General features: G+C 37.1%; 1 protein-coding gene across 1 annotated transcript in view; it reads right to left on the bottom strand.

The window, feature by feature from the left end:
* Positions 1-27,839, bottom strand: part of GPC6 (glypican 6) — a 1,229,455-nt gene that overhangs the window by 364,983 nt on the left and 836,633 nt on the right. The window contains exon 4 of the mRNA XM_069601873.1: positions 14,100-14,265. Within this exon, the coding sequence (XP_069457974.1) occupies positions 14,100-14,265 (166 nt within the window). The remainder of the gene's footprint in view (positions 1-14,099; positions 14,266-27,839) is intronic.

Below are 27,839 nucleotides of genomic sequence, written 5' to 3'. Positions count from 1 at the left end.
TCCACATGGAAATTAAATGCATCCTGAAACTAACCTCTCCAAATCAAATTCAAAGGAAAACATAATAACAATTCAGCACAATTCATTGTCAGGTTTTATTTTTTTTTAAATGTTGTATGGCCACTATTAAACTGTTTGAAACGTTGACCTCAAAACCCAGGATTCCTATGTGGGTTAAGAAAAATAAATAGAAATCCTTCCAAAGAGACTGGAAGCCTGCATACAGCCATGGGCTCAACCTTTGATCGGAGCCACATGCTGCAACCTCCAATTATTGTTCTCAGGCTCAACCTTTCCTCTCACTTTATTCTGGCAGCTTTCCAAAGAGGGACAGGTGGTTTTAAGGCATTTTCTTGGGTTACAAATCAAATAATATTTCATGGTTTTCACCTTTAATGGGCTAAGCAGAAGGCATTAGACAAAAGTCACTAGGGAGGTTTGGCGAAATAATTTATACTCTAGGGCATTCTTAAATCAGTAACTTGGCAATATGAGATTCAAAAAAAAAAAAAAACAAAACAAAACACCTCACTGCTCCTTCCAATGCTGCATTGCAAAAGCTGCATTGTGTCTGTTTGTCTTGCTCCTTGGATGGACTCCATGTTCAGAAACTCATTAATAGATTACATTGGTCCTTACATGTTGTTTTCATTGGTGACAGCTGTGCTATAAGGTATGCAATGAAGTAAGGGGTTGTTTTCTAACACAGGGCATTCTTGCCAGTGAAAGAAATGAATGCCCTAGGGGCAAGCTTTTGGTAAAATTAATGAATTTCACGCTTCAACATGAAATTCAGAACTTGGCGGTGACCTAAACACTAGGCGACCCTAGTTTTCATATGCTAAGAAAAGCAAAAGCCGAAGTCAATAGAATATGAATTTACTCTTGGGTTGACTGCCATTATAAAATCTCACTGTGTATGTGATAAGTATGACCATCAAAGGGATCCTGAATAATGAGAAAATGTATCTTGGGGCTTCCCAGGTGGCACTAATGGTAAAGAACCTGCCTGCCAATGCAAGAGACATAAGAGATGTGAGTTCAATCCCTGGGTTGGGAAGATCCCCTGGAGGAGGGCAAGGTGACCCACTCTAGTATTCTTGTCTGGAGAATCCCATGGACAGAGGAGCCTGGCAGACTGCAGTCCATAGGGTTGCAAAGAGTTGGACATAACTTAGCCTGCACACGTACCTTGGGAACCGATCAAGGCAAGTCTTCATTGTAACATTCTGTTAAGCATTGTCATATTTGCACAGCTCTCATTCTAACTACAATTAAAGAGGTCACAGAGTATGTACAGATAAAGACTCATTCTGAGAATTCATATTGATGAGCAGGCTGTTAAATGTTTAACATTTAGAGGTAAAGAGAGCATAATTTCAGAGGGGAAGAACAGGTAGGCACCTGTGTGGTGCCCAGGAGAGGGGATTCTGGGAACAATCTGATGGAGTTTAGTAGAGAAGTTGGCTACAGAATCATCTGGAGTGGAAACCCTCCAATGGTTCTTGGCATCCTTGCCTCCTATTCAAAGAACACAAAACACTACTATTTTCAGCATCCAATGGGACATTCCTATTTTGGGTACCACTGTTTCTCAAGTCCAGCAAGGCTAAAGAGATGGAAGAAATCCATGCTTGTCATATTCCAAGTAGCTTTTCTATTGGCCCATAGTATCATCTTTCTTTCATGTGTTTGTCTTAGTCAGATCTGATGTGTTTCTTTCTTTACCCTCTCTTTAGTTGCCTATATTTAGACATGAAGTCCTATAAATTCTTACTTTCACTTCTATCATTAGCACTGTCTTCCTTTCTCCTTCTATACCCCATTTCAGTGATTGTCTCACTACCACTGGTCTCATTCATCTGAATCCATCCTTTACTCAGATGCCAAATTATTGCTTAGACCCTGCTATTCCTTGGATAAAAGTGTCCTGTGACTTGTCATTGCCTACAAGTCAAAAGAAAGTCAAGTATTTGACTGGCTTTCAAAGCTTCAGCCATCTAGGCCTGACCAATCCCACCTTCCAGTATAGCCAGCAAGTATGTCTATATCAGCTTGCCTGGTTTCTTCACAAGCACTTAAGCACATCATGCTTATTCTTATCTCTGCACCACTCTTTTTCCATCTTAGTGTCACCAGATTCTTATTCACCTGAGCAAGAGCAAGGTCCTCTCTGCTGGGATGGACTCTGCCTCACAGGAGCTAAGGAAAATCCAGAAACAGGGTAAGAAGAAGCTTGTGTGATGAAGTGCACTTTCTCTAATCTTGTCCACTTTGATTCTTTCTGATTAAGTATCCTCTTACCATTTTTCCTCTGTTTTTTGGCCTGCCTGCCCTGGTTATCTCTTTTGTTTGCAAGCTTCTAGTATAGCAAGCCCCCTACATATGAACAAGTTCTGTTCTAACAGCATGTTCACAAATCCTGTTTGTAAGTCCAACAAAGTTAGCCTAAGTATCCAACTAACACAATTGGCTATAAAGTACTATACTGTAATAGATTTATAATACTTTTAACACAAATAATACATAAAACACAAACAAAAGTAGAGAGGACATTTTTAATCTTACAGTACAGTACCTTCAAAAGTACAGTAGTACAATACAGCTGCTGGCATACTGGGGCTGGCATCGAGTGAAGAAGCAAGAAGAGTTACTGACTGGAGGATGGTGAAAAGGTGGGAACTGAAGGGTGGTCAGCAGCAGGAGATGGAGGGCAAGCTGCCATTTCACTCACACCTGACACTGATGAAATGCATGTTCTCACCTTTGAAAGTTTGCAACTTGAAGGTTGGTACATGGTGGACTGACTTACCTTGATCTTCTATCTCGTTGCCTACTCTGCTGCTTTCTATTTTCTGCTCATACCTTCATAGGTTATTCACCTCAAGGGAAACCCACATGGCTTCTCCTTCAGTCCTACCTTTGTGGACATGTCTGATCCTTCAGATGCATTATCTAGCTTCATTCTCACAAAGCTAAGAGGTGGGTTCTATTGTTTCCAGTTTATTGATGAGAAAACACCTGGAGATTTATGACGGTTAAATAATGTTCTTCAAGTCACAGATAATAATATACATGGAGACAGGATTCAAACTCATGTAGTGATTCAAGGACTATTGCTCATAACTACGCACTTAATTAAACTCCCACTTTGAAAGCATACATGGCATCTCTTTGGAAAATTAGAATTTCTCAGGAATGGGGAATATAGCTTTTGTTTCTTTTGTATCTACCACATGCCCAGTCCGTCAGTTTTTCCAGTAGTCATGTATGGATATGAGAGTTGGACTGTGAAGAAGGCTGAGTGCCGAAGAATTGATGCTTTTGAACTGTGGTGTTGGAGAAGACTCTTGAGAGTCACTTGGACTGCAAGGAGATCCAACCAGTCCATTCTGAAGGAGATCAGCCCTTGGATTTCTTTGGAGGGAATGTTGCTGAAGCTGAAACTCCAGTGCTTTGGCCACCTCATTTGAAGAGTTGACTCATTGGAAAACACTCTGATGCTGGGAAGGATTGGGGGCAGGAGGAGAAGGGGACGACAGAGGATGAGATGGCTGGATGGCATCACGGACTCAATGGATGCGAGTCTGAGTGAACTCTGGGAATTGGTGATGGACAGGGAGGCCTGGTGTGCTGCGATGCATGGGGTCGCAAAGAGTCGGACACAACTGAGCGACTGAACTGAACTGAACTGATATGCCCAGCCTTGATCTAAGCACAAAAAAGGCATCTAATTGCACACTTCTTTGAAGAGAATTAGATGTATTCAGAAGCTGAGCTATATGATGGAAATTATAGATATTTCAATGGTCTAAACGTGTCCAATAGCATAACCATTACCCATTTATAGTGATTAAATTAATTAAATTAATGAAATGACAAATTGAGTTCCTCAGACGTATTAGTCACATTTTAAGTGCTCAAAAGCTACATGTGGCTGAACTTAAATTAATCAAAATAAAATACAAATTCAATTGATCAGTCTCATTAGACATAGTTACAGCGCTCAGTAGGTACATATGGCTAGCTACTATGTTGGGCAGCTCAGACATAGACTATTTCTATTGATGCAAAAAAATTCTATTGGACAGTGCTCACTATAGTAAATACTCAAATTATCCCAATATTTCCCACATCAATTCATATAGCCAGAGACTCAGAGTTACTTCCTAAACAGTAAAACCTGGGCTCTGAAGCCAAAACCTGATAGTTGCAACTTACATGTTGTATGACCTTGGAAATGTCACTTATCTGTACAACGGAAATCATAATATTGACTACTTAATAGGGTTGTTGCAAAGATTAAAAGGGTAAAATGATTACAGTATTGCCTGATAGAAAGTAAATGTCCAATATCTGTTAGCTTTTATTGCTATGTATGTAATATTTTCCAAATGGAACCAAGAACCATACAAAAAGAGGAAGAAAGTTTCCTACAACTCTCTCATGGTTTTAGAATTGGATACTATAATTGTAGGTGAGTGGCAAGACATACTTCAACATTCAACCTCTCATAGACACCCTTGATAAGTATATATTTGGATCTCAACCAATAAATGGTAGTATTAGACACATATTGGGTTACCATAAGTTTGCCAAATATTTTATATTCAGACACAGCATTTCAATAAAAAATACTACAAGGCTCATGAATGAAGGGATGCATGTATATATATATATATATATATATATATATATATATATATATATATATATATCTCACTTTGTGGAATCACTTTTTAGACGTCAGCTCCTATGCATGATCCACACCTTCCAAGTGTGCCGTGTAGGGTATTTGTAGAATTACTCCTCCTGAACACTCTGAGACTACTGTGGATTTTGGTTTCCCCATCTGGTTGGGTTTTATACATAGATTTTGGACTATGGAATACATTTCTATGACTATATTACACAGAAGAATTTGGAACACAAAACTATGATAAGATAAAGAACTCATCTAAAAAGAAAAGCCTAGGACTTTGAATTTGGAAAACCAGGAGCCATATGCGTAAGTTTTAAGATCAAGAACTCCAAACTGCCCTCACCCGCTGATTGTCATGGATTCTGAGAAAATTCCCTTTCTTAAGGTCAGTAAACTCTCTTACAGAAGAGCGATTCCGCTTTCTCTGGGAGACCTGACTTTTTCAAGCTAGTATGAAGTTACTTGTGATAGATGTAGGGCTGAGGTAAGACAGGAGTCATTTTCTGATTCAGTCAATCTCAAAGCCACATCAACTCTGGCAGCCAAAGAGGTGATAGTTGCTACTTCCAAAACTCTATCACATCTATTAGCTTATTCATTCCATTTGATATTATTTTGAGGCCTCTCATTAAATCAGTTAATTTCCTGAGCATTGAGATTTTAGAGGTGAATACTGTCTGGGTTGTTTTTTTTTTTTTTTGTCATTTAATTATCAGTGTTATCTTTCTAGAAGATCTCAGCACTTTAAAGAATAAAAATATGATACTTATATCTCTTCTTGGGGTAATGTCAAACATTCACTGGTTTATTTTTTCATTTCTCTTTCTAATTTTCACTTATTCAGGGGTTATAGTAAAGGAAACTCTTAGTGTAGCAAATTGTTTAAATCCATGCAAAGGAAAAAAAAAATCAAGGGTATATCTTTTTATGTGGGATTTATATATAAGCTGTTATTTGAAGGACAAGTCATATTTCATGCTCTATTTTAATTTAAATTCTCTCCTGGCTATCTTACCACATATCTGTAGACACAATATTTTTAAGTGACTTGCCAATTCACAATTTTCATATACCATGAAGGATCTCAAAAGTTTCAATTACTCCCAAGGACATTTTTTTCCCATTTCCCTTTCAGAGTAACCAATGAAAACATGTTTTTAACCATCAGAATAATTCCTAGGGCTGTCTCTTCTAACCTGGCTTCACCTCTGGCTCCTTGGAGTATTTGCTCATGATAAACAATCCACAAAGAAAGGAAGATAAAAAGAAAACAGTTCAAAAAGTTTTTTATAATTGTTAAAGAAATAAGCCTGAGGGAAAAAGACAAACATTAAGGTGTGATTAGCAGCTCCACTTTTTTTTTTTTTTTTAATTTTGGCTTCACAGCTTGTGAAAATGAAAGTGAAAGTTGCTCAGTTGTGTCCGACTTTTTGCCACGCCACGGACTATACAGTCCATGGAATTCTCCAGGCCAGAATACTGGGGTGAGTAGCCTTTCCCTTCTCCAGCGGATCATCCCAACTCAGGGATTGAACCCAGGTCTCCTGCACTGCAGGCAGATTCTTTACCAACTGAGGTACTTCATAATTGTTAAAGAAATAATCCTGAGGAAAAGTGATGTAAACATTAAGACATGATTAGCAGCTCTTTTTTTTTTTTTTAAATTTTGGCTGCATAGCTTGTGGGGTCTCAGTTACATGACTGGGAATGGAACCTGGGCCACAAGAGTGCAAGTATGAATCCTAACTACTAGGCCACCAGGGAACTACTTCAGTAGCTCTACTTGTGAGATAATAATGAATTAAAGGAACTTTTAGAACAATTGGAAGACATACTTATACCTAATATATTTCTACTTAAGATCTAATTATATCTATGTTAATATAAATGTTTTGTTTATGGGAAATGAAGTCTAAGTACCCTGGTTTAACAATACTATTATTAAGATGTTTTAATAAAGTATGGCAGCATTGTACAAGGACCTATTACTTGGGTTAAAATTAAGATTTTCATTTTCCCTATTAATCAAGACTCTCAAAGGGATTTGCATATTTTAGGAGTTTATTCGCCTCCTCCTTTTATTCATTACATTGTTCACCTCATGAAGGATTTTGGTCACAGTGGTCCTAGGACTTGTTATAAGGTCACTATTTGTAAGCAGTCATGTGTTATTTTAATTTTTTAAATTAATTTTTATTAGAGTATAGCTTCTTAACAATTTTGTGTTAGTTTCTACTATACAACAAAGTGAATCAGCTATACATACACATATATAGCCTCTCCTTTGTGGATTTCCTTCCCATGTAGGTCACCACAGAGCTTTGAGTAGAATTTCCAGTGCCATACATGAAGTTCTCAGTAGTTATCTATTTTATACATAACATCAATAGTGTTTTAATGTTGTCTTTAACAATCCACTAACTTTGCCCTATTTATATTTCTTGTTTGTACAACACAATCCTTTTTTCTACCTCATATTCCTCTTATTTCCTGAAATTGGAATTGCTAAGACTGTCAATGGGCTAATGGTAGTGTTTGATTTTTGTCTGCATTTCTGGGACCTATTTAACTTGAAATCTGTTGAATTCCATCTAAAGAATCATCAAATATTTTCTCTTGGCATGCCCCAAACCAGACATCTTGTGTTGTAGCTTGAACTTGAAAACATGACAGTGAAAACTATCACATTACTAAAATCAGATGTCAATTATTAAAAACAAGTGCTTTCTGCTATAATTGTCAAATTAAACCATTTATCTATAAGAAACACTGAAATTGAAGTGTAAATTGAAAGCAAAATGTAAAATCGCCAATACAAAGGCAATTCTGTAGAAACTTTCAATCATTTTGATGTGCTTTGCTTGCTCCTGGTAAACTAAATCCTTCTGTGCCTGGTTCTCATAGAAACTGGAGAGCAGGATAAGGCAGAAGAGGTATTTCAGTGAACTTCCCATTATAAATGGAACATCTTGTATCCTAAAGAATGTTGTACTTGCAAAAATTGGTATGCTTTGTTGCAGGCCATTGGTGGTGTCATATTATACTGCACCATGAATTCCAACTTGAAACTCTAGAATATCATATTTATGGGAAATGGAGTAAGTACAATTACAAATTGTATAGAAGTTGAGTATTTGGGAACTGGAAGAGATGGATGAACAGAAGTTGGCGCTGGGGACCCAGGAAATACCTATGCATACCTTAGAAGGACTCCTTGTCTATAACACCAAGGACTTTTAGGTTCACGTGCTTTGCCGGCTTTGATCCATGGGAAAGTCTGCTTGAGACTTTCAGAATGGAAACTGCAGTGCCATGAATCCCCTGAGTTGCTGCCTCAAGATGAGCAATAGTAAGTGTTCAGAGGTTGGGAAATGCCTCCTTCCCCATGTGTTTGCTGAATTGCCCCCTACATTAAACCACCCTTAAAACATTAACCCTATCGTGCCACAGAGCGATATTTTCACATATGAAGTTTTCAGAATGAAACCACTCTCCAAAAGTAGGAAATCGATAACAAATGCTGCTCATGAAAGGCTTCTGGGTACCAGCCAACTGTTTTCTTTCTTTCTTTTATTTTTTTCTCAATGAGTAGTTAGCACTGCTTATGGATTCTTCCAGCATTAGAGAGAGAACACAGCATATGATAAATGTCCACGAGAAACGAGAAATGTTGAATCAATAACTAAAGAAAGAAGGCAGAGGTTTGGGAGGGGTTAGATTTCAACTGATAGAAAATAAAGTAATTCTGTTTTTTTTTTTTTTTAATCTTTCTTGGTGCTTTTAAGAATGCACAAGGGCAAACGTAAGTTCTGTAGCTAACAGTGAGATCAGATTCTACAATAATTGCCTTGACTTTTGTTCTTCAGTTTTAGAGCTGTGTTTCTGGCCTGTGTTATTGAATAGGCTCTTGTCTTCTACAAAGCAGAGATGAAGAAGCCTTGGAAGTTTGCTGCTAGCTACAGTTCCTGAAATAATTTTCTATGTTTAGGGTCTAGAGGTTTTTGAGACATGGGATTTATATACATCAGCCAGAGTCATATTTACTATAGAATTCTTTAAAACTAAAAAAAGTATCAGATTTATATTATAGGATTTCATGCTTAAGAAAATCTCTGAAAGATAAGCATCTTACACAAATGCTTGAAATAGTTCCTTGTGTGTATTCTATATTCTACTGAAATGCAACATCTCACAGTCCATATATTTTATAAAAAGTGAACCCAAGTTTATTTATATGAAATGATACATGTTTATCTAGCAACATTTTCCCCAGATAGCAAGTTGCAAATACACTAAATACCTTGAGGATGAAATGACCCTTGCAGGTGCTACGAAAGTCATCTGTGTCCCCAGGTGGCCATTTATAATCTGACACATATCCTTTGACTGACCTAACACACCTTCCTTGCACCTGGCTTTAATTTACAACTTGATAGCAGCTGTCACAGTGAAAGAAGCAGGCTCATTACCTGATTTGTTTCTGCCATCCCTGCACTCATCCAGGGATCTGCACTTTTTAAATGACTGAATTAGTCATACTTCCCTTAAACGAGTAGACCTACAAAGTAACACAGAACAGCCTCTGACTGCTTTCCCTTCCATGGCTCTGCCTACTTGTTTCCATTCACTCCATTCAATGGACGTGTACTGAGCCCTGTTCTTAGCAGGCAGGGCTTTACTGGCTTGACTCCCTTGCTTAAATCAGAGCAAGGTCCATAGTAGACATGTGCTGGATTTATGAATGAATCAGAGGATGAATGAAGAGTATCCACTGCATTGTCTCTTGGCCTAGCACAGATGTGGTATTTACCTTAGGTTTCACGTTTGATGTTGTCACGCCAGTTTTCTGTCTTGAGACTTGGCTGGTTTGAAAGGAGGAAGAAGCCCAGAGAGTTTGATATCATTGGTTTGTCTGATCTATGAGTGCAAGTCCTAAAGGCCTAAATTAAATACAAATTGCTCTTTTGTCTCTTTCTCTCATTGGAGGTTATCAGTAGATCAGGGAACTCAACCTTTTCTGGACAAAAATGAATACACGTCTTCCAAATCTTATCAGTTCAAGTACATGTCAATGGTGGTGAGAGTGGGTCATAAACCATGTCAAAAATTAACCAAATAAGTATTTAAGAACCACTGATAGATCATGCTACACCTATTGAAATTGTCACAGACATTTGCTAATACTTGGAGCCTGTAAGGTAACAATTGTACGCATTATGGCTGCTCAACATCAATTGTGTTTGACCAATGATAATTCAATACTTAGTGACAGAATGAGTACTTTATTCTATACTTATCAATCTAGGGCTTCTCTGACCCCCTAGATGAAGTTAAGTCCTCCTGAGTAATAGACACTTAGAATCCTGAGCCTCTGTTTTTTTAACACCTCATCACAGTTGATTATAATTAATTTAACTGCATTCAGTTCCCTGAGGGCAAAAAAGTATGTTTCTAGCTTACTCAATATAATGAGTTGAATTAGTATGTTAAGATTATAAGCATCTTACAAACTAGAATAACCTAAAAAGTTAAGCTCCAGTGTTGGGAAAAAAATATGGTAAGGTCTCACTTCTACATGGAACTATACAGAGAATTTCACCTTCTATTTATAGTAATAAGCCTCCTGCAACATTTCAGTGTTAAAAAAAAAGTACAGAACAACATGGAATCCCGTCTTTAGTCTCATCAACATGTGCCTCCCCTTACCTACAAAACTTTTATTTTTCCTAATTCTCACGATCTATTCTATTCTCTAGTTATAGAAGGTACCAGATGTTTGGGGGAGGCTGTTCCACACATCCTAGATTTTAAAATAGAAGCAAGATCTATTGTAGCTGTATAATGTAACTTCAGCCTTAACTTCTGTGCTCACCAGCTAGGTGTAATCTGCAATGCGGTTGGTCGTCAGTGGAACTGTTCTTATCTGTGGAATGCTGGTATCCATGCCAAACACTCAAAAGAACCACAGGATATTACCGAAATGGCACGTTCTGTCCACAATCCATTTCCCTCTAGGAAATTTTAATTTACATAAACACTTTTCAAGAAAACCCTTTTGCATTTAGACAACTGTTAAAAACCAGGCTAGAATAAGCTGAGTATGAATATACAGCAACACCTGGGGTAAGTGCCTAAAAGAGACTGTCAATATCCTCAAATTATTCTCCTACTGCAGGTTTCTAAGAGGGAACCAGCTAAAAGCCACTCACATCCTTCTGCTCCTGGGAGTGGTGGGAAGGGGGGCAGGGGGCTTGGATGCAGCAAGTGGGAGATACAGGTTGAAGCCTGCCTGGGCTTTTGTACTGGGGAATCCCTCATGCTTCTAGGCAGCAGCGGGCACCTCCAGAGAGAGGCAAACCCAGGCTTTCAAGTACCCTACAATGGGGCTGGCAGCATCTTCTTCAAAGCTGCCAGCAACTTAAAAAAAAAACAAAAACCAAACAAACAAAAAAACAAAAAACCTCTTTATCTAAAAAAGGAAAAAAAGTTTTTTTTTTAATTATAGTTAATTAATAAGAATCTTTAGAGCTGGGTCTCCCCTACTTTAACAGAGCTAAAATTTCTAAAGAATTATGAAAATATACCACAAATAGAACTCCTGATTTTTTCCCTAGGATTTAAAAAAACAACAACTGCAGAACTTCAGAAGTGAATGTGAATACCACTGGGGTTTTTACTTGAACACTTAAAACATTTCACTTTATCAGCAAAGTGTCTTTCTTTTGACATGATGCAGACACCAACTGAATTCTAAATCGTTATAAATCACTTTCAATTAATTCGAGGCATTGTAAAGATTATGAGAATGTGCCACCAATTCAGTCCTCGTTGTGACTGCTGGTTGATTGCGTGCCACTGTTAACCGTTTAGATAAGCACGTAATAAAAAAACAACTGATAAAATGTATAAACCAGGACATCAATGTGGCAACAAGTCACTGTGGCAGACAGAGACAGCATGTGCAGTTGACAGCAGTGGGAATGAAGGGTTTGATGACGAGACACTGGAAGTCTAGAGTGATGGGATGCAGGTGCTAAGCAGAGAGAGGGCTATTATATATAATTTTTGTTGAATTACTGATTTGCTCACTGATCTTTGCTGCTGCATTCGTGAACACTGTAACACTGCCATCTTGGATGTATCTGTGTGGAAAATGGACTTGGCACCTTTGACTAATTCATGTAATAAGCTGGTGAACTCACACCTCACATCCAGACAAGTATTAGCAAGAACATAATTTGCCCTATAAGTCTATGCAGCTGGTCAATTCTCAATGCCGCAGGTAAGAAAATTGAAAGAATTTTCTTAGCGATCTCTAGTACTAATAAAAAATGATACAGGGGAGCAAGGGCTATGAAATATATTAATGCAGGCCCAACCACCAGCTTCCCTTCAAACATATGGTAAGACACCACAGGTAACCCCATCATAGATTAAGTTCAAATTTTAGTTTTTTAATCAAATGATTTTCCAGGCATTCCATTTCACATCAAATTGACACCTAGGAAAACCAGCTGATTGAAGCATAAGGATTTGTTTCATGTTAAAACAGCCAACAACACTGAGAAAAAAAGCCAAGCAACAAGTCACTGTTGCTCTTTCATATTCTAATTTTTGATCATGTCCTGCTCTATTTAACAAAATCCACATGCCTACTTTCACAGTAAATGCAAGCTGACCAAAACAGTTTGACTGCGTTATGCATTATGGCAATTTTAACCCAACAGTATGAATAATTTTTATGATTCGAAAGTAATGATGCTATGAGACTTATCTGCTTTTTTAACAGGTAAATCCTTTTAGATTTCTTTGTGAGTACTTTAATGTAGTAACCTTAAGCTTTCTTTATTTATAGTTTGCATTTAACTTACAGATTTGTTTTACTTTTCCCACTCAATGATTTATACAGTTGTTTCAGTTTAGGCTTTACATATGTAAGTGATAATATGATTATACCAATATACTACATTTGAGTTATTTTTTCTTTTGAATTGCGTAGGCTAATGAAGGATGCAAGTGTTTTTAAATTAGTATTATTTAGGTAGAATGTCTTTGCCAAAATTCATCTAAACTTATATTTTAGAAGTTCAGGCTTACATGTCTAAAAAATTCATACTCCTCTCTAAAATCTTAGCAAAGGACAAAAATCTTAGCAAAGAATCACATCTTTTTGAGTTAGAAAGGTACCTAAGTGACTAACTTTTTAAAAAACCCCTCATTTCTCAAATGAAGTAACTCAAGATTATACAAATAGATTTTGTCCTCCCACCGAAGAGAAAGAGTAGAATACATCAATTTATTCTCTCTGCAATGATTTCTGAGATCTTTGTTAGATTACTTCCATTTGGATCTACCCACTCTAAAATCTTTCTAAAACTTTACAACCATTTTCTTTGGCCTTCATAAGCAAAATAGTGTGTTAGCTAATGAGTTTTTCTGCCAAGGCTGACTGCATATTTTTGCTAAGGTTTCTTTGCATTCTGATACACCTTTTTCTTTTCCTACCCAAATCTGAGATGTCAGAAGACTTTACTCAAGCCTTCTAGTTTAGAGGGTTGCATAAACGATGAAGTCCCTCTGAGGCTGAGGAATGCCACTGTTATTGGCCCCACTCTGCTTGTCACAATGCAACCCCAGTAAATGCAGTTGAAAACTACTTTTATTTGAAGGCCATTTGACAGAGGGGGAGAAAACACATTTACTCTTTCAAGGCCTGCGTATTTTCCTGGGAGAAGCCTGCCTATGAAATTTGTCCTTTTATCCTTGGATGGCAATTTGGGAAATATCTTTTGGCAGTGCAGTCTCCTGAGTGGTTTCTGCATCTTCAGACCACAGCAGTGATTCACAGACCTACTCTGTATCTCCCCTACCTCCCTCCCACTTCCTTTTTAAAGATGGGAAGGCTGTTTCATGCTGCTGTGCCGAAAACATTCTTCTCTGGAGGCTGAGGAAGAAAATCTGCATATTTCAGCAAAAATATTGAGCTATTTTCACCATCGATGTTTAAGGAAGGAAGTGTTTACTAATATCTGTGATTATACTGAGACCCCACAAATAAGAAACAGACAGGACTGTGGGCTTTTTATTACAACAAGATTCTTTTCTAATGTGTCCCTTACTCACAGGCGCTCCCAGAAATTCAACAAGATTACGTCTATCTTCATCAGACAGATCAGCTACTGCACTACAGCTGGCTCATACTATCTTCAACAGGACTGTCCGTCACAATAGAACAAGAAGTCTTATTTTTCAGGATTAAAAAAATGAAGAAAAATGCAAAATAATATTTATGATTTTCTAAACATTCTGTGTATGTGTGTGTTTTAATCCTCCTAGTCTCTACAAGTCATCACCACTTTGTACCCGCCCATCAGGCATCCGTGGTGATGCTCCTTACCTATAAACAGGTTCCACTCGGTGTCGAGATCGGCTTGATTTGCCAGGCAGCCTTTCATGACGTTGAGGCAGTAGTTATTGCATGGTCTCACCGTGGGGAGTCCTCGGCAATAAGCGCAGTATAGCATCTTCATGAGGGCACGGATGCAGCCTGGGGTCGGGCTGACCTAAAGATTTATTGAAAAAAAAATCAGAAATAAGAAGGATGGAAGGGAACAAAGGAGAAGTGATTCATTTTCTCTTTGAAAATGAAAAACAAAACAAAACAGGGAAATGGCTCTGATAAACCTTCAACCTGGGCAGCAGGCTAAAGGAGCCATTAGAATCTCAATCCTTTGCAGTACTTAATCTTGAAGTCAGTCAATTCCTCTTTAATATTTCTGTTCAGTATAAGAATAATCATTTTTCTTGAATTGTCCTTGCCAACATTTTGATATCTATGTCATTGCAATTTAGCCCTAAAACCTAGACACTGTTTCAGTGAAACAGAACATGCAATGAGATAATGCATGTGAAAGCAATTTCCAAAGTTAACAGCCCCATAAAAATGAAGGTATTATTAAAGTTTAATGTGACACCTTTGGAAAATTTTCCAACTGGTTATTTAACCCTGTTTCTAAAGGAGGTTGGCAGATACACTTCCTTTGTACATAACTTTTTAAAAACGATCAATATCAACTTGTCTGGGATTTCTGAGATCCAGGCCTGTTGAGAAGCAGTGGAACTGCCAAGACATCATCTTCAGGCATCTGAAGCTTTGCAGTTCTGGGAACTTTGGAAGATGGATCCAGGGTTGAATATGAAGAGAAATCCTTGCAGCGATTCAGAGGAGCTACTAATCCACCTATAATGAAGTGCTATTTGCCTTGAATACGATAAGCAGTGAATGGTTCTAAGTTAATCAATTCTAAACCAATCAGGTCTTTTTTAGACTCGCTGAAAATTCCAATTTGACTTTTAAGAGGACAGAATATTTAAAATGGAATGGACCAAAACCAGGAAAAAATTACAAAAAGCCTTTTTTCATGGCTGGATACAAACATTGTTAGTCACTAAGTCATGTCCAACTCTTTGCAGTCCTATGGAACTATAGCCCGCCAGGCTCCTCTGTCCATGGGATTTCCCAGGCAAGAATCCTGGAGTGAATTGCCATTTCCTTCTCCAGGGAATCTGCCTGACCCAGGGATCCAACCTGTGTCTCCTGCATTGCAAGCTGATTCTTTACCACTGAGCCACTGGGGAAGCCAGATACAAACATCTGTGACGTATTTTTTGGACATTTCATATAACATTGATGTTTTAATCAAGAACCTGTTTCTGTTCTTGTGGTCTTGCTCTGAAGACAAGTCTAATCTGCATTGTTTGGATCTCCTGGAGAATTAGAGTCTTATTGGATAGACCTGGGCCCCCAGGTGACAATTACACGCCCAGAGACTTCAGATACTGACAAAGCATGACGCCAATGTAAAGATAGGGCAGTAAAAGGTATTTCCATATAAATGGATATTTTCCACTACTATAGCTTACCTCCATCATTTTATCCTTTGCCTGGAAACCATATTTGAGGTTTCTAATGCAAGATTTTGGTTACTGTAACATTTTCTTAATTTTATGGTGTACACTGTAAAAAATTAATAGACAGAAACCTCAATTAAATAGAGTTGGGAGTCCAGAAGGGGGAGCTCTCACACCTGCAACGATAGCAGAGACAAGGACCCAGCCAATGAAAAGCCAAGGACTCTGTTTACTAGAACAGAGCTCCCAGCTTCCTTTTCTCCTCCAAAAAGTGCCCTCCTTCGTTTTCTGAATTGAGTTCTCTCCTGATCCTGAATAAACCCATCTGTGCTGGAGAAATATTTGACAGTCTATTTGATTCAGACCAAGAAAACTGACAAAGTTCCTAAGTTATTATTTTAAGAAATGAAGCCATCTATTATCTATCTATCATCTACCTATCTATGCACCAAAAGCTCCTGTAATCCTTTTAAGTTTTTTTGTATTTTCTTTCCAAAATTTTATGAAAATTTTCTTCACTGATTTTTTTTCACACATCTCTCTTTCTCATCCATCCATTAATCCACCTTATTTTTAATGCATTTCATAGTTAGGATTATCCTTTTGATTTTTAATTTTCCTGATAATTTAATATTGGCTTTAATAAAACAGAATTAACCTGATCAATGATAGAAGGTTAGCACTTTAAGTAGTCCAAATCAAATAAGCACAGTAGAATATAATTGGCCTTTTTTTGTTAAAAAAAAAAAAAAAAAAAGGAGAATGGTTTAGTATCCACGAATGCTAAGATTTATTTTCCAACAGCAAAACCAACAGAAAATGAGAACAAAATAGAGGAGTCTGGTCACTTTTCTTCTGAGCTCATATCAGTACCACCATATCTACCTCTCCAGATAGGATTGCTGTTGGTCAGTCGATAAGTCCTGTTAGACTCTTTGTGATCCCATGGACCGCAGCATGCCAGGCTTCCTGGGTTCGATCCCTGGGTTGGGAAGATCCCCTGGAGAAGGGAATGGCTAACCACTCCAATATTCTTGCCTGGAGAATCCCATGGACAGAGGAGTCTGAAGGGATACCATCCATGGGAGTCGCAAAGAATCGGACATGACTGAGCAATTAAGTTTCAATTTTTGAGATAGGATATTTTGTTGAAAATGCTAAATTTTATCCACAATTGGGCAGAATTAAAAAAAATACTTTATCCACATGTATCCCACATCATTCACAGAAAATAGAAAAATTCTGTATGTGAAATTCCAAATTCTTATACATTTTACTTATTTGGTATGGTTACAGTCCTACAAACCATTGTTCATAGCACTTTCATTTTCATAGCCTTGCAACTACTCTCCTGACATGATGATGCCTTTCTCCAGAGACCTACCCTATTTTCACCCAAGGTGGCTAAGCTATTTCTTCCTTTGACTCTGCTGAATGTTTGATTTCCATGTCATTGGTGTTATATAATCCTTTGCCCTTTCTCACTAAGTGTGCCAGTATAAAGCTTAGCTATTAGTCGCTCAGTAGTGTCTAACTCCTTGAACCCCATGGACAAGTCCACCAGGCTCCTCTGTTCATGGAATTCTCCAGGCAAGAATACTGAAGTGGGTAGCCACTCCCTTCTCCAGGGGATCTTTCTGACCTAGGGACTGAACCCAGGTCTCCAGCATTGTGTCAATAGTGGAGATGAAAATTTGACATCTTTGTAGGGTATGGACTCTTTCTCATCACTATAACCTGTACCACTCTGCATAACATGAACATCATTATAAGGTATTACGATTTAGGTACTCAGTAACTGCTTTTCCAATTGAATTCTCTATTGTGGTTCTCAATTCCCTGGCCACATTGATATTCGAAGAAAAAGGGAACAAGATAGTTTGATACATCTTAGCATTCAATTGTTGCTTTTAACTCCATTTTCAAAGGTTATTGATTGTATTAATTCCAAAGTTTTGTGGCATTTGTGTGTATGTGTGTGGGTATTGGAACTAGGGCAATTTTCTCAGTCTGACATTTCAGAAGAGTCTCCAACTCAGAGTAGCAACCAACAGAGAAAATTGAATACCCTTAATAACCTAAAAGAACAATGTTGTTCAAGTTAAATGTGGCTTTCTCAGTACTCTAGGAAATGACATCCTTTCTGGTCAAATAAAGGGCATTCGAAGAAAAAAACAAAGTGTGGAGGACAGAGCTGAAACTTTTATGTTCACAGGCCATATTTTTTGAAGTGACAGAACTGCGTACTTGAATTAGAATTTTTGAAAAATGAATCACTTCAAACTGAAGACTTTCAGAAGTAAGCCTTTGAAAAGAGGTTGTTTCAAATGCCAATTGCATTCAAATACCAATAGGCTATGCCTATTTTTTAAATGCATAATAGTATTTTATAATTGTGCTATTATTCTTAAAAATTTTTTTAATTTCAAAATCAATATAGACTCATAAGAAGTTGCAAAACAAGTGGAGTCCTGGGTACGCTTCACTCACCTTCCTTCAATGGAAACATCTCATAAAACCATATCAAAGCCTCATAGACATTTCCAGGCTCCTCTGTCCATGGGGATTCTCCAGGCAAGAATATTGGAGTGGGTTGTCACGCCCTCCTCCAGGGGATCTTCTCAACCAAGAGATCGAACCCAGGTCTCCTGCATTGCAGGTCGATACTTTATTTCTGAGCTATCAGGAAAGCCCAACATTGATACATTGCTGCTAATGGATTTATAGAACTTATTCAGTTTTCATGATTTTTTAAGCTTGCAGTCTTTGCATATGTGTGCATGTTTATACTTCTGTGCAATGTAATCCTATGTATGGATTAGTGTAACCATACCACAGTCAACATACAGAACTTTTCTGTCACCACAAAAGCACTCTGTTGTGCTCCTGACCCACCCCTTGTCCCTATCACCAAGCAACCACTAGTGTAGTTTTCATCTTTAGATTTTATCATTGTAGGAATCAACTAGTATATAACATTTTAAGCTTCATTTTTTTTTTTGAACTGAGCATGCCCTTGAGGTCCATCCAAGTTGTTGCATGTATTCATTCCTTTTTATTTGATGAGTAGTATTCCATTGTTAGATGGGGAAACAGTGGAAACAGTGGCAGACTTTATTTTTTGGGGTTCCAAAATCATTGCAGATGGTGATTGCAGCCATGAAATTAAAAGACGCTTACTCCTTGGAAGAAAAGTTATGACCAACCTAGATAGCATATTCAAAAGCAGAGACATTACTTTGCCAACCAAAGTCCCTCTAGTCAAGGCTATGGTTTTTCCTGTGGTCATGTATGGATGTGAGAGTTGGACTGTGAAGAAGGCTGAGCGCTGAAGAATTGATGCTTTTGAACTGTGGTGTTGGAGAAGACTCTTGAGAGTCCCTTGGACTGCAAGGAGATCCAACCAGTCCATTCTGAAGGAGATCAGCCCTGGAATTTCTTTGGAAGGAATGATGCTGAAGCTGAAACTCCAGTACTTTGGCCACCTCATGCGAAGAGTTGACTCATTGGAAAAGACTCTGATGCTGGGAGGGGTTGGGGGCAGGAGGAGAAGGGGACGACTGAGGATGAGATGGCTGGATGGCATCACTGACTCGATGGACATGAGTCTGAGTGAACTCCGGGAGTTGGTGATGGACAGGGAGGCCTGGCGTGCTGTGATTCATGGGGTTGCAGAGAGTTGGACACGACTGAGCGACTGAACTGAAATGAACTGAATGTGAACTTTGACTATTTTTAAAAATGTATCAATAACTTCCTAGATATTCAAAGCAGACTGGGAAATAAATTTAGGTAAAGGAATAAATTTAGATGTTTATAAAAGTGATTTCCGATTTCCACTTGGCAAAATACAATAATGTTTTTAAGTGAAGAAAAAGGAAGTTCATGGTAACACATTCTTTTTTATAATTATTGGTATTTTCACCTTACATGTTGTCCTTCACCACTAGCATCACTTTGTCACAAATTTACAATACTGGGGTGGGGGAGGGGTAGAGAATAGCCCATGGTTCTTACTCTGTTATCCTACTTGTGGGAAGATAGACACAACATTGTGAGTAAACCAAATGAGATTTCAGTATGAAATCCTTGCATCTTGGGCGTAGTCCTTCTGTTAACATCTTTTGGTTTATATATAATGAAATGATTTATAGTTGACTAGTTTTGAATAATAATAGTACAATTTGAAGAGTAACATTACAATTTATAACAAGGATTCCTTGTAAAATTACTGAAAAAATAAATAACATTAAACAATTGATGTCTTAGTTCATAAGCTTGTAGTTTTTGATGTTGTTTACATTTTGTTTAAAAATTTTTTTTGATGTGGACCATTTTTAAAGTAGTTATTGAATTTGTTACAGCATTTCCTCTGTATTACGCTTTGGCATTTTCAGATATGGCATGTAGGACCTTAACTCCATCACCAGTGATTGAACCTACCCCTGCTGCATTGGGAGGCAAAGTAAAATCTTAACCACTGGACCACCAAGGCAGTCACCCTATGTTTCTTTTTAAAAAAGAATACAAAACAAGTCCTTAATAAATCTGTATTGGGATGTAGACTAAGTCTTATCTACCTGGCTAGCTATATGTGTCAGGATGTTGTAGCAAGTAATTCTTACGTTTTCTAAACGTGACTTGAGGCATACCATACCCTTAGTCATATATTAACAAATGGGTCTTTAATATACTTGAGATTTCTGTATCTGGGGCAACATTCATGCATTGGTGCTCACAATCAGCAATTCCTAACAGTAGCCAACGTAAAACAAGATTTTCTCTTAAAGTAGTTTTGAAAATCAAGAAAACATGTGAAAGTGATAAATCTTTACTTGAACACATAACCTCTCAAGTACTTGTTTCTATGGAAATCATACAGCCACAATAATCAAATAAACATGGATGTCAGAATACAGACAGATGGGGCTCTCAAAAGTTGAACAAGTTAATGTAAAGGAATGATTTAACTAGACTAAATTAAAATGCTTTTGAACAACAGTAGATGCTATCCTCTGCAGTTGATAACCAATTGATTAAATAATGAGATTTTTTACTCATCATCTTAATATATTATGAGATATTTTAAGTGTCTTCTGAAGGACTTCCCTGGTGGCTCAGACGGTAAAGAATCTGTCTACAATGCGGGAGACCTGGGTGCAATCCCTGGGTTGGGAAGATCCCCTGGAGAAGGAAATGGCAATCCACTCCAGTACTATTGCCTGGAAAATGCCATGGACAGAGGAGCCTGGTAGGCTACAGTCCATGGGGTTGCAAAGAGTCGGACATGACTGAGTGACTTCACTTTCACTTTCTGAAGGCCTCAAGAATGATTAAATTACATTCAAATTAGTTTTCATGTGTTAAGTAAGTTTAATTATAATGCTTTTAACAATCAGCAACCTATAAACTGGCTTTGTAGTAACTTCATGAGAATTTAAATTTGCTTCTTCTTTGTTCACTCATGCAACTTTCATTAATTCAACTTTTATGGTGATGAGTGTGAAGAACTAAATAGTATCTTGATGAAGGTGGAAGAGAAGAGTGGAAAAGCTGGCATAAAACTCAACTTTCAAAAAGCTAAGATCATAGCATCCAGTCCCATAACTTCATGGTAAGTAGATGGGGAAAAAAGTAGAAACAGTGACAGATTTTATTTTCTTGGGTTCCAAAATCACTGAAGACTGTGATGAAATTAAAATATACTTGCTCCTTGGAGCAAACATAGACAGTGTATTATATAGCAGAGACATCACTTTTCTGACAAAGGTCCTTATAATCAAAGCTATGGTTTTTCCAGGAGTCATGTACAGATGTGAGTTGGCCCATAAAGAGGGCTAGCAGTGAAAAATGGATGCTTTCAAACAGTGGTTCTGGAGAAAACTCTTGAGAGATCCTTGGACTGCAAGGAGATCAAACCAGTCAATCCTAAAGGAAATCAACTCTGAATATTCATTGGAAGGACTGATACTGAAGCTGAAGTTCCAATACTTTGGTGACCTGATGCAAAGACCCAATTCACTGGAAAAAAACCCTGATGTTGAGAAAAATTGAGGGCAGTGGGAGAAGGAGGTGACAGAGGATGAGATGGCTGGATGGCATCACTACCCTAATGGACATGATTTTGAGCAAACTCTGGGAGATAGTGAAAGACAAGGAAACCTGGCTTGTTACAGTCCATGGAGTCTCAATGAGTCGGGCATTACTTAATAACTGAACAACAAGATGGGGAAGAAAAAAGAGACCTTGTACCAGTGTTGGGATGCTCAGAATACATTCACTTCCAGGGAAAAAAATGCTTTGTATTGGTAAGTGCAATGTAAAGGGAACCCTAAAAAGGGCATTTGGCTCAAAATTGGGAAGTAGGGATGAACACAAAGATGACTTTTGAAGAAAACCATGTAACAGCAAGATCAGCATAGGGGAAGGGTGGCATCACAGAATGGTGAAGTAGGAAAGTCCAAGAATCAGTCCTTCTACTGAAGCAACCATGAAACTAGCAAAGAATGACAGGATCACTTTCTTGAAACTTTAGAATCTAACTAGAAAAAAAGAACTCATAGCAACTAAGAGAGTGCTTCAAAATAAAAAGGACTGCTATCACAACAAACAGCCCACTCAAAAAATGGACTGAAGACCTGAATAGACATTTCTCCAAAGAGGACATACAAAAGGTCAACAGGCACATGAACAGATGTTCAACATTGTTGGTTATTAGAGAAATGCAAATCAAAACTATAAGGAGATATCACCTCATACTTGTCAGGATGGCCATCATCAAAAAATCCACAAACAATAAATGCTAGAGAGGGTGTGAAGAGAAGAGAACCTTCCTATGCCGTTGGTCAGGAAGTACATTGTTACAGTCACTACAGACAACAGTATGGAGGTTCCTTAAAAATCTAAAACTAGAGCTACCATATAACTCAGCAATCCCACTCCTGGGCATATATCCAGAGAAAAACATGATCTGCAAAGATATACGCACCACAATGTTCATTGCATCACTCATTACAATAGCAAAGACTTAGAAGCAACCTAAATGTTTATTGACAGAGGAATGGATAAAGAAGACGTGGTACATATATACAATGGAATATTACTCGGCCATTAAAAAGAATGAAATAATATCAGTTGCCTTGCCATGCATGAACATAGAAAGCGCCATATTGAGTAAAGTAAGTCAGATAGAGAAGGAAAAATATTGTATGACATCTCTTATATGTAGAATCTAAAAAGAAATGATACAAATATGAACTTACAAAGCAGAAAGAAACTCACAGACTTAGAAAATGAACTTATGGTTGCCAGCGGGAAGGGATAGTTAGGGCCTTTGGGAAGGTCATGTACACTTCGCTATATTTAAAATAGACAACCAACAAGGACCTCTTGTTTTGCACATGGAACTCTGCTCAATGTCATATGGCAGACTGGATGTGAGGGGGTGGGGGAGAATGGATATATGTATATTTATGGCTGAGTCCCTTTACTGTTTACCTGAAACTACCACAACATTGTTAATCACCTATACACCAATACAAAACAAAAGTTTAAAGTTTGGGGAAAAAAAAATAGACTGCTAAATTTCAGTAAAAAAGCATTGCTAAATCTCAAGCCTCAAGAAATTTAAAATGATCATAATCATACAATGCAGCTCCTCTGACCAAAACAGAATAAAACTGGAAAATAGTGTCAGAAGGAAAACCTGAAATTTCACAAATATGTGGAAACTAAATCACACACTCTTATATGACCAAGAGATTAAAGAAGAAATCACTAGGGAAATTAGAAAATGATTAGATAAACATAAAATGAAAATGTAACATGCAAAATTTTAACCACCAATGCCTATCTTAAAAGAGAATATCTCAAATCAATAACTTAATGTTAAACTTTAAGAAACTAGAAAAACAAGAGGAAATCAAAACCAAAGTTAGCAAAGGGAAGAAACCAATAAAGACTGGAGTGGGGATAAGCAAAATTTTAATTTTAGTTTGCTCTTCTTTTTCTAGTTCCGTAAGGCATAGAGTTAAGTTTTTGATTTTAGATCTTTATTCTCCCAGAAGTGGGGAGTGAGGCATGGGATAGTCTCTCCCTCTGAGCTTCTGGAAAGAATCAATTCTTCTGACACCTCGGCCTCAGATTTCCAGCCTACTGAACTGTGAGGAAATACATTGCTGTTGTTTTAAATCATTTCATTTGCGGTGATATGCTCTGGTAGCCATAGGAAACTAATTTATATACCAACAAATTAGATAACTTTGATGAAATGGACAAATTCCTAGAAACATACAACCTACAGAACTGAATCAAGAAAAAACAGGAAATATGAAAGAAATCTGTATCAAGTAAAGAGATTGAAATAGTAAACAAAGACTCCAAACAAAGAAAAATCCTGAACCAGATGGCTTCACTGGTTAATTCAACCAAACATTTAAAGAAAATTTAGCAAATATCCTTCTTAAGCTTATTCACAAAATAGAAAGTGAGGGAATACTTCCTAACTCATTCTAAGAGACTAGCATTACCTGACACCAAAGCCAGAAAGACATAATAAGGAAAGGAGAGTATAGAGCAGTACACCTTTTAGATCTAGTTTTAAGATCCTCAACAAAACACTAGTAAACTGAATCTGTATTAAAAATATTATAAACCATGTCCAAGTGGAATTTATCCCAGGAATGTGAGGGAAATTCATCAAAAGAAAATCAATCAATATAATATACCATATTCATAGAATAAAGGAAAAAATACATGCACTCACCTCAATTGATGCAAAAACAGCTTTTGACAAAGTTCACCACACTTCTATGATAATACTTCCAGAAAACTAGGAATATAAGGGAATTTCCTAAACGTGATCAAGGGGATTTATAAAAATCCACAGCTGACATCATGCTTGATGGTGAAATATTGAAAGATTTCTCCCTAAGATCAGGGACAAGACAAGGAGGCCTGCTTTGGCCTCTGCTATTCAAGACAGCACTGTAAATTCTAGCTAGAGGAGTCACTAAGCAAGACAAAGAAATAAAAGGTATCCAAATTGAAAATACAGAATTAAAACTACCTTTATTCATAGATGACATGATCCTATAAATAGGAAATCTCAATAATTTATAAAAACAACTACTAGAGCTAATAAATGAATTCACAGAGTACAAGATCAATATGTAAACATCCAGTAAGTTTTTATACACTAGCAATGAGCAATCTGAAAAGGAAATTAAGAAAATTCCATTTACAATACTATTCAAAAGGAAAAAATACCTAGGTATAAATTTAACCAAGGAAGTGGCAGAATTTTACACTTGAAAACTGTAAAGCATTGCTGAAAGAAATTTAAAAAGCCCTAAACACACGGAAAGATATCCTGTGTTCATGTATTGGAAGCAAAGTTGTTAGGTGGGCATACTACTCAAAGTAAACTACATAATCTCTGCAAAACTTACCAAAACTCCAACAGTTTTCCTTGAAAAAATGGAAAAACCAATCCTCAAGCTCTTACAGAATTACAAGGGACCCATATAACCAAAATAATTGTGAAGAAAAGGAACAGATTTGGGGCACACATGCTTTCTGATTTCAAAACTTCCTACAACTTTCTACAAAGCTAAAGTAACCAAAACATTGTGGTACTGTGTTCAGCAGTCGCTCTCCTTCATATTCATTCAAATGAGGTTTAAAGAAGGTTCTGGAAGAGGTATTTGCATTTCATGTTAATAGGTGCAGCATTACTCACAATAACCAAGAGGGGGAAGCAAACTAAACGTCCATGAACAAAAGAACAGATAAAGAAAATGAGGTGTATTTATGCAGTGAAATATTATTCAACCTTAAAAAAAGAAGGAAACCCTGCAATACACAACAATATGGATGCTCCTTGACAACATTATGCTAAGTGAAATAAACCAGGCACAAGGACAAATGCTCATGATTACACTTACATGAAGTATCTAAAATAGTCAAATTCATAGCAGCAGGAAACAGGACCGTGGTTGTTGAGGGCTGACAGGCAGAGGGAAAAGGAGCGTAACTGTTCAATGGATATAGAGTTTCAATCAGGCAAGATGAAAAAGTTCTAGAGATCTGCTACACAGCAATGTCACACGCTTAACAACACTGCATTTAAAAGCTGAAAAGAATAGAGCTCATACCTTTTTTTTTTACCACAATAATATCAATAATAAGAAAAAGAATACCATGATACTGGTATAAGAATAGACCTATCGATCAGTGAAATTGAGTTGTAAGCTAAACACATATACTCATGGCCAGCTGATTTTCACAAGAGTGGGAAATCACTCAAGAGGGAAATAACAGTCTTCGACAAATTAGGACAACTGGGTATGTTCATGCAAACAAGGTTAGACTTTAACTCATACCATGCACAGAATTTCTCAAAATGGATCCAGTGACCCATATATGAGCAGAAATATATAAACTCTGGAAAGAAAATGTATAGGGTAAATCTTCATGACTTGGAATTTAGCAACAAACTCTTAGATATGACACCAAAAGGAGAAAAAATGGAGTTCATTAAAATGATGCTTTTGTGCATCAAAGGACATTATCAACAAAGTGAAAAGATACTCTACAAATGGGAGAAAATATGTGTAAATCATAGATCTGATGAGTCATGTATCCAGAATATATGTACAGAACTCTTACAATGCAACAGCAAGAAGACAAACAACTCAATTAAAAATTTGGAAAAGGAAATTGGCAAAGGACTTGAATAGATGTTTGTCCAAAGAAGATATACAAATGGCTAACAAGCTCATAAAAGATGTTCAACATCATTCACTAACAAATGAATTCCAATCAAAATGAGTATCACTCAGACCTGTAGGATGACTATAATAAAAGAGACAGACAGTAACAAGTGTTGATGTGGATATAGAGAAATTGGAATCATTAAACATAGCTGGTGGGAATGTACAATGATGGCCATTTTAGAAAAACAGAACCACTACATGAATCAGCAATTCTATTCCTGGTTATACACTCAAGAGAAATGAAAACATATACCATGCAAAACTTGCACATAAATGTTTATAGGAGCATCATTCATAATAGGCAAAGCCTGGAAACAATTCACATGTCCATCAATTGATGGATGGATAAACTAAATACGGTACATGCATAAAATGAAATGTTGTTCATCAGTTAAAGGAAACGAAATTCTGATACATGCTGCATCATGGATAAACTTTGAAATGATATTATGCTGCAAGACTGAAGCCAGTCATAGAAGACCTTGTATTGTGATTCCATTTATATACCAAATGCCCCAAATAGGCAAATCCATAGCGACAGAAAGTAGGTTAGTGATTGTCAGGGGCTGGGGTGAAGGAGTGGGAGAAGCAGATATGCAGAACGGAGAGTGACTGCTAATAGGTACACATTTTCTGTGTGATGAAAATGTTCTAAAATTTCATTTCAGAGATAAAAGTACCTTTAACAAATAAATTTCTACTACCATATTTGTAAGTTTTAAAGGAAATTACAGAGTTTAGACATTGTTTTTTTATCACTAATGGGAAGCTTAATTTAGTCATGTGGTTTAATATTATCCTTGAAGTACAGATTCCAAAATTAGTTTGATATATGTGACCTGAATGATATTTTTAATACTTTCTCTTGAGAAGTCACCTATTATTTCAACTATTGGTTAACGGTGGCTTGGCAGATATTTATTTTTGAGCATACGAACAGAAAACCATTTGTGCCTTTCAATTCAGTTTGAATGTTGATTACAATGTGTATGCTCCAAGAGTATCTCTGTCCATCGTGTACAACCGAGAAAGAACAAGAAAAAGGCAGTAAACAATTACAAATTCCAAGTCGGAGTCTGAAGGAAAAATGTTCTCTATCTGGATGACAAATGTTTATAATACCCCTGTGATTAAAAAAAATAACCTATTTTTAACAATGTAATTTACTTATTAAGTAGAAGCCTCCCCAGAAGAGCATGAAGCGTATGAAGCATTTGCAAGTCATGAAATGATGATGGAACTTGCTGGGTCTTGGTGAAAAGAAATAGATATAATTTGCATACCTAATAACCATAACTGCAGAATTTCCTAAGTCGAGTTTAAGTATCATCAGTGCTGTGGGGAAGTAAGGTGAGTTAAGGTCTATATCAGTTCCTGCCAGCCTTGTTAGTCCTCGTCAGATTTTGTCATAAACTCAGTGTTACCTAGATCCACTTTCTATATTTAATTTT

Source organism: Ovis canadensis, chromosome 10 (assembly GCF_042477335.2).
Source record: "Ovis canadensis isolate MfBH-ARS-UI-01 breed Bighorn chromosome 10, ARS-UI_OviCan_v2, whole genome shotgun sequence".
Classification (NCBI taxonomy): domain Eukaryota; kingdom Metazoa; phylum Chordata; class Mammalia; order Artiodactyla; family Bovidae; genus Ovis; species Ovis canadensis.
This window is presented reverse-complemented; position numbering and strand designations above follow the sequence as displayed.